Raw genomic sequence first — 7,250 nt, 5'->3', positions numbered from 1 at the left:
TGTGTGTGTGTGTGTGTGTGTGTGTGTGTGTGTCCTTGGGTGTTTGTATGTCCATGGTCCATGTGCATGCACAGACGGAGAAGTGCGCTGGCCCCTACCAGGACCTTGCTGGCCTCCGCAGTGATGTTGGTGTTATAGTTCCAGTTGGCCTCGGAGTATTCGTTCCACACCACCTGAGACGTCCTGTCATATTCCTCCACGAACTTGTTAGCCTCAGCCTCGTCAGTTACCAGGTCTGTGGGACAGAGTATAGGGAAACAACAAGCCTCGCTTTCCTCTCTCCAGGGTGCAGTTCCCCTGGACCCCCCCACCTGCCATCCCTGCCTCCCCGTTCCCCCAAGACCCTGGCCTCTCCCTGTGGTCCCACTTCGGCTCTGGGTTTTCTGGTGGGCTGTGGTCTGTTTGGGTGTTTTCTGGCTGGTTGTTTCTTGGTGAGTTGTCTGGTTTCTGGTTGACACTTGGCCGGCTATCCCCTGGTTGACCGTCACCTGGTGGGTAGTTGCCTGGCTGGGGACTGGTAGGGGGTACCCACAGCACAGCAACAGGAAGAAGAGACTAGGCAGTCCTAGAACAACCCAACCTTGGCCCATGGCCGCAGGAGAGCAGAGCCCTGCAGCTGCCACCCCTGGCCAATAAGAGTGGAGCCTGCAGTGTGACCTCACAGAACAGTGTTCCCAGCCAGTCAGCCCCCGGGGGCCCTAAGGCTGGGAACAGCCCCTTTAGGATGCTGGGGAAAAAAGAGTCCGTTACACTGGAGGGCCTTTCTGATGAGTTTGAGGGGCCGCCTACCCTACCAGAACAGGGGTCAGGGCTCAACTGGAACCTAGGCTTAGGGCCCGCCCACCCTCACTCAGGGATTTACCAATGCCCTCTGGGTAGTTGTTGGGCAACGGTGGGCGCCACTGATATTCTGGCCAGCCCAGGACCTCGCCGTTCCGTTGGTTCTGCTCCTGGAGCCACTTGCTGACTGGCTGGAAGTAACTGAGCAGCGGCTGAGCATCCAAGGCATCTGAGCCCACCAGGTCCTTCAGCACCTCCTGCCAGGGCCTGGAGCAGCCTGCCTGCAGCACCTCCCTGTTAGGCAGGATGAGCACCATGGGCACAGGAGACCAGGCTGAGTTCGAGAGCAGTTCCGCTGCCCACCTGTTCCTCACTGGCTATAAGGGCAGTGGCAATAAGCCTCCAGGGCCTAGGATCTCTGTGAAGGTAGCACAGGATAAATACCTCACCCCACAGTAGCTGAAGGCCCACCCAGTGTTTGATGAGAGAGATAAGTCACCCCACAATAGTTTAGCCCAGTGCTGTCCCAATCCAGACAGTTGCGTGCAGATATCTCTACCTCCTGTCAGCCTCTGCCAGCCTCTCACCACCACCCCCTTCCCACCACATACCGAAGCTTGGCCCCTGCCTGGGAGGACTGGTAGATGTCACATTGATGCAGTGGTCCCTGGTGGCCTGCCTCCTTGCACAGGGCTTGGTGGAACTGGAACTGCAGGACAAAGCTCACAAAGTACCTGCAGGTACAGCAGAAGCATTAGAAGGATGCAGAGGCCAGAAATGAGTCCTCTGCAAAGGCCCTGTCCAGCACCCTGTCAGGTAGAGCTATCTAGGGCAGAAGGGAGAAGCTAGCCCAGTTCAGGGGGCCTATTCTGTTTTGTTTTGTTGTTTTTATTTTTTGAGACAGGGTCTCACTACGTAGCTTTAACTCATGATGTAGCCCAGGCTGGCCTTGAATTTACAGTGACCCTTCTGTCTCAGCCTTCCGAGGGCTGGGATCATAGGCGTGCACCACCATACCCGGATGAGAGGGCTATTCTAACTAATTCTGGGCCATTGGGGGTGCAGAGGAGTAAGGGGACAAGCTGTGGGTCTAGGGCAGATAGAGGGCTTGGGACACTTGTACCTGACATATGGTGTCACGTTTGGGACATGAAACTTAGCTCCAGCATCAAAGTGGGTTTCATTTCGGACCACCGGAGGACAGATCCCCTGATACTTGGTTCTAGAAGAGGATGGTTGTCTTAGGGCACAGGGCTTGCACAGGCTGCCTGAGCTTTCACAGAAAAGGTAACCCTGGTACCCCTACCCCATGCTGAGAAGAGGGAAGATGTCCTGCAGGAGAGTTTCAGGCAGGAAGAAGGGACTGGGTAAGAGGACGGAGACATCATTAGAGGAAGGGATGAGGCTGATGGAGGCACCGAGGTCCCCAGCTGCCTGGAGTGCTAGGAGGGCTCTGGGGTCAGGCCCTTCCTATCTGTCTTCTCACCGAAGATACCACCAGTCGAAGTTGTAACGGGAAGGGGGAGTTCGCCCACTGAAGACCTCCCAGCGCCACTGGTCCACCAAGTAGCCAAAGGGCAGGAAGGCAATTTTTTCCAATGCCATCTTTAGCAAGTAATTAATGTCACTTTCTGTGAGAGATGAGACAAAAAAAAGTGGGGGGGGTGGTCAAGGACAGAAGGAAAGTCCAACTAGGGCAGAGTAAGCCTGGGAAATGGCCAACAGGAGGTAAGGCTGGGTAGACATAGAAGGTAAGTCCTGAGATCTGGGGCCCTGCTCAGAAAAGGATTTTGGGGGAATGCTGGGCTCAGGATGGGATATGAGGCTCTGGCCTTGGGCGCTGAAGCAGAAAATGAAAGGGCAGATCTGAGTGGGGCTAGCAGGGCTGGAGGGGAGTTGAGTCTGAGTCCTCCCAACATGCCTGTACCTGAGTCATTGGTGACACGCTCCAGTAGGCCAATTTTGTGCAGATGTGCAGGAGTGGAGACTGAGAGGGCCAGCACATCCCCAATGGCCTCGTGGAAGCCAGGGTTGGCACCTCTGCGCAGGGAGACGGGCAGTTCCTTGTACTGTAGGTAGTACTGCACGTGGCCCATCTCGTGGTGCACCGTGTAGAGGTGGTCCATCGTGACCCTTGTGCACTGCTTGATCCTGGGGCATGGAAGGGGTGAAGGAAGAGGTAAGTGATAGAGCAGGGCAGTAACTAGAGAACTGGAGAGGTCGAGGCACCTGATGGACAGGACCAAAGAGGGCACTGCCCTGGAAGAAGTGGCTGGAAACAAGGAAATCCTTGACTCTGTCCCAGCCCAGCACCACTCAGGCCTTCCTCCTCCTTTCAAGGTACAGTGTTGACTGCAGTCAAAGCTGAAAGGAGGTGGCCGAATGGGTTCATATGCCCAACAACAGACCAGCCCATAGCCAGTGCAGGGGCAGGTAGAGGCAAGCCTGGGCCCCAGCAGCACCCTCTCAGAGCCCCGGCATGCTGCTCCTCCCACATCTACACCTGAAGTCCTTCCTGTTGTAGAAGTCCCAGGCTGAGGCGTGGCACACCACCTCCCTCCCGTCAGATGGCTTCTCCAGCATCGACTCTGCCCAAAACTCAGGAGGCATAGGTGAGAGCCCCAGGGAGGTGAAGAACTCCTCTGCCACCCGGAACATATGTGTAGCGTTCCAGCCCTGGTGCCAAATGTGACACTGGTCAGGGGCCAGCTGCCCAGAGGGCACCCTGGCTGTCCTGGGAGCAGGTCGAGGACTCCCCAGCCCAGGGCAGCTCTCTGCCCATGAAAGACAACTCTGCTCAGAGGCCTCCCTTCCCAGTAGGGCCCTACTGACCGACTGCAGCAGATCAGTGAAAGTGAACTGTGCTCACACCCCACCACCGTGGACATAGATCCATGACCTCACTGAGGTATCCTCCCCGCCCCTCTCCCTATCGCTGACTCCCTCTCATTGTCCCAGCCTGGGTTCTGCACGCAGAGCTTACCTTCTCCACCATAGTACTAGTGACGTCGAGGTTGGGCTTGTCTGGGAAAGGCACTACCATGTCGTAGATGTTCTCCCAGCTCTGTGCCCACATGTTTCCTAAAAGGAGGAAGAAGGGGTGGGGAAGAAGGGGAGCTTGGCTCCCTGCCCAGCCATACTTGCTTCTCCATGCCTGTCATTGAGTAGCACCTTGGACACCAGTATCTGCACCCTGGGGCCTCCAGGGCAGCTCTCCCGGCTCAGGGCCAGTCCTGTCACAAATCAACCTCACCCACATTCTGCTGTGGGCTCCATGTTCCTTGGTTGGCCACTGCAAAGCCTGAGCCCAGGCAATATTGCTAGCATCCTTTCTGTCAGGGTCCCTGGCTTCCAGTCCTGAGGTAGAGCACAGGGCTTGTTTTCTTGGGCACGAACAAGGATGAAGTGGCCTCCTCCACCGGACTGGGGGCCGAAGCATTCAGTTTGGCATTTAGCTCTGCCCTGTACTGGCTCCCTAACCACAGTCAGTTGTGCACTCTGAGCCTCAGTGTCCCCCTCTGTAAGGTAGAAAGGCTAATGTCAGTGACAGGGATTAAGCCAGCTACACAGGGTTCTGGCATAGGAAAGTGAATGTATGTTGCTCTACATGTGAGACACCAGAGGGATGACCCACCTTCCCCTCTCCTAGGCATCACTTTGAACTCAGGCTTCCCTGGGATTTGCGTGGAGGCAAGGCCAAGTCCTTACCCAAAAGGTGGGCAGGGATGGGCCCCCTGAGGTTGATATACTTGTCCCCGTAGCGGCGGTAGAGTGTACGGCGGACATAGGCATGGAGGTTCAGGTAGAGGGGCTCTAATTGGTGGTAGAGGTGCTCCAGGTCCTTCTCAAAGGTTGGCGAGTCGTACCATGAGCGCCAGTAAGCCCCTGTGTCTGAGAAGCCTAGCAGGGTCGGGTAGGAGGGTATAGGTCAGGACCAAGGCTCTGGCCCTTTACCTCCCACCTTCAACTTCACCATCCTCCTTGTTTGGGACCCTGTACCTGCCAGTTAGCAGGAAAGGATGGCTTTGGGTTGCTGGTGTATATTTCTACCTTCAGGCTGCTCCAAGCTCTAGCTAAATAGATTCTGGAGCATGAAGAGGCTAAGAGGAGTGCTGGGGTGAGAGCAGAGCTGGGAGTAGCAGCAGGAGGGCAGGAGAGCAGCACAGGAAGGCACACTACCTGCAGGTACCACATCCTCTCCACCAGCCCTGACCTCAGGCCAGCTCTGGAATCATCCTATTAGCTGCTCTGTTTGCATCAGGGGCTGGGGCTCAGTGGGAGACAGCAGACAAGAGCATGTGCAAGCTGGGAAGAGCTACTGTCCTTGGCTCAGGAGAAGGAGGCTCACCGTCCTGTTTGTAGGCCTCATTGCTGAGGGTGGTGAAGTCTTGGTACAGGGGTTTCAGCGGGATGCCCACAGAATTGTGCCAGCCCTCCCAGGCAAACAGCAGCATGGCATAGCTTCTCGAAGAAGCCAGGATGTTGGTGAGCTCTGAGATACAGATGAGCAGGGTCAGTTAGGAGACTTCTGCATCCAAGTCTACACCAGTCTTCACCAGAGTTTGCACATAGATCTCCATCATTCCCACCAGTTTCCTTAACATCACAATGTCCCCAGAGCCAGGGGTAGCCTACAGGATGTGGCTGGGAGCTAGCAAAAGCAAGCATCCAGGCAGGACCCCTATCCCCAAGGAAATGATGTCCAAGGTGATTAACACCGAAAAGATGCTCAGAGACCAAAACCCAGACAGACCGTTCATGACTCATTGGATGGCGTGGTCAACCTCAAGAGGAAGCCCCATAGGATACAAAGCCTGTGGAGGACTTTTGGGGAGAGTGAGAGGACCCATGAAAGGAAAAACCAAGCAACTAGGTGGAAAGTCTAGTGGGAGTGGGAGAGACTGGGGGATGGGGATTCTGGAAGTCACTTGCCAGCGGAAATAGAGGTGTGGGGTCATGCACAGTGCAGCCCCACTGGAGGTCAGTGCCTGTCAGTTTACTAGTAAACACGCCATCCCCTGGGTGGAGCAGGGTGATTGGGAAGGGCTAAGAAAACCCAGCGGAGTGGACCGGGTCATACCTGGGTCCAGTGACCAGCAGGTGGCAGTCTTGTTGGGGAAGCAGACCTTGCCTGTGGAGTAGATCCTGCTCATGTTGCTTAGCAGAGAATTGTACTGGGGAGTTGGAGTGGAGGAAATGTTAGTCCTGAACAGTCCCTGGAATTACTCTGGTCATCCCTCCTCTCTGTTCTGGGAAGAAAAGGTGGCCTGGAGAGGGCATGTGGCCTTGACAAGGTCAGTCTGTGGCAATGGGAGCAATTCTGGCCACTGCTACACTGATGTCCCTTCCAGTGGGGGCATTCTATGCAAGTGGAGCCAACGTCCTGAGAGTCAGGGAACCAAAGTCCCAGCTCAGCTCCCCCTGGCAGTGAGGGTGAATCTCGGATCCTCTGGTCTGTGTGCCTTCTCAATCTTCCTCAACCTTTTAAGGGAAACCCCTAAACAAGCTGGCCTAGGGAGAAATTTAGCTCTTTTTCTCCCTTTATGTAATGCTGGGGATAGAACCCAGGGCTTCACACATGCCAGGCAAGTGCTCTACCACCGAGCTATACTCCCAGCCTTTGAATTTGTCTTTCTACTCCATAATACTGGCTTCAATAAAAGCAACTCCCCACCACATCTCCAGAGAAAACCAGTGCTTCCGGCAGCCCGGCTATGCTTCCCAGACTCCCCTATAGCCAGGGGCCACACAAATTGCCGGGTCCCTTCCGCCTTGCCAGGCTGCTCTCCCAACCACCCCCACCCTGCCACTTCTGCCTCGTCCCTCGGGCCCACCTGGTGCCGCTTGGCCAGGGGCAGGTTGGCAGGACCCAGGGTGCTCACAGATTGGATAACCCTGCGCAGCTGTGGGTCAGTGAAGTTCTGCCAAATGTGCTCATACAGTTCCTTAGCCTTCTGGCCCCAGGCCTCCGAAAACTCCTGGCTGAGCAGGGCTGCTTCCTCCTGTGGGTACCAGGAGGAGAGGGAGGTTGAACAGCTCTGGAACCTGCCTCCGGGGAAGCTACGGGGCTGGCAGGTGGAGAAAGCCAAGGGCTTGGAGACAAGTGGCGCTGCAGAGATCGCTGTCCTGGAGACTAGAGTTTGAGGGAGCAGTGTCCCTTTCCTCCTACGCCTCCAATCAAGAAGTGCCTCCCCTTCCTCAGGGGAGCCTTGGGGCTGAAAATGGGGCCAGAAGGGAGGTGGGATGAGGGAAAAGTGGCCCGCGTCTGGAGGTAGGTAAGCAGCTGCCTGGAGAGAATTCCAGAGCAGAGCGGGGAGCCCACTGTGAAAACTGTCGCTGCCCAGCCCGGAGCCCTGGGCGCTGCCACCCGAGAGGACTCGGCCTCGGAGGAGTCTTCAGTGTCGGTGTTGGGCACGGATCACACGCCCGGCCCGCGTGAGGGAACCACAGCCAGTCTGATGGGCGGAGAG

The 7,250-nt window shown here is 56.2% G+C and overlaps 1 protein-coding gene across 4 annotated transcripts in view; it reads right to left on the bottom strand.

Moving 5' to 3' along the window:
* The window catches only part of LOC104871552 (angiotensin-converting enzyme), a 16,268-nt gene extending 12,375 nt beyond the window's left edge, over positions 1 to 3,893 (bottom strand). Inside the window, exons 1-8 of one of the 4 annotated variants that reach the window (XM_010637519.2) lie at positions 3,764 to 3,893; positions 3,284 to 3,456; positions 2,708 to 2,931; positions 2,267 to 2,411; positions 1,904 to 2,002; positions 1,392 to 1,514; positions 863 to 1,074; positions 99 to 235 (exon numbers count right to left, since the gene is read on the bottom strand). In XM_010637519.2, coding sequence (XP_010635821.1) covers positions 99 to 235; positions 863 to 1,074; positions 1,392 to 1,514; positions 1,904 to 2,002; positions 2,267 to 2,411; positions 2,708 to 2,931; positions 3,284 to 3,456; positions 3,764 to 3,856 — 1,206 coding nt within the window. In that variant the 5' untranslated portion in view covers positions 3,857 to 3,893. Of the gene's footprint in view, positions 1 to 98; positions 236 to 349; positions 660 to 862; positions 1,075 to 1,391; positions 1,515 to 1,903; positions 2,003 to 2,266; positions 2,412 to 2,707; positions 2,932 to 3,283; positions 3,457 to 3,763 lie in introns of those variants that run through there. The other 3 variants (XM_010637520.2, XM_010637521.2, XM_010637522.2) reach the window with 3 other exon arrangements.
* Between the last annotated feature and the right edge of the window lie 3,357 nt (positions 3,894 to 7,250).

The sequence above is a fragment of the Fukomys damarensis genome, unplaced genomic scaffold (genome assembly GCF_012274545.1).
Source record: "Fukomys damarensis isolate Sample0158 unplaced genomic scaffold, DMR_v1.0_HiC HiC_scaffold_23, whole genome shotgun sequence".
Classification (NCBI taxonomy): Eukaryota; Metazoa; Chordata; class Mammalia; order Rodentia; family Bathyergidae; genus Fukomys; species Fukomys damarensis.
Note: the sequence above shows the minus strand (reverse complement) of the source record. Positions and strands in the feature narration are given on the sequence as shown.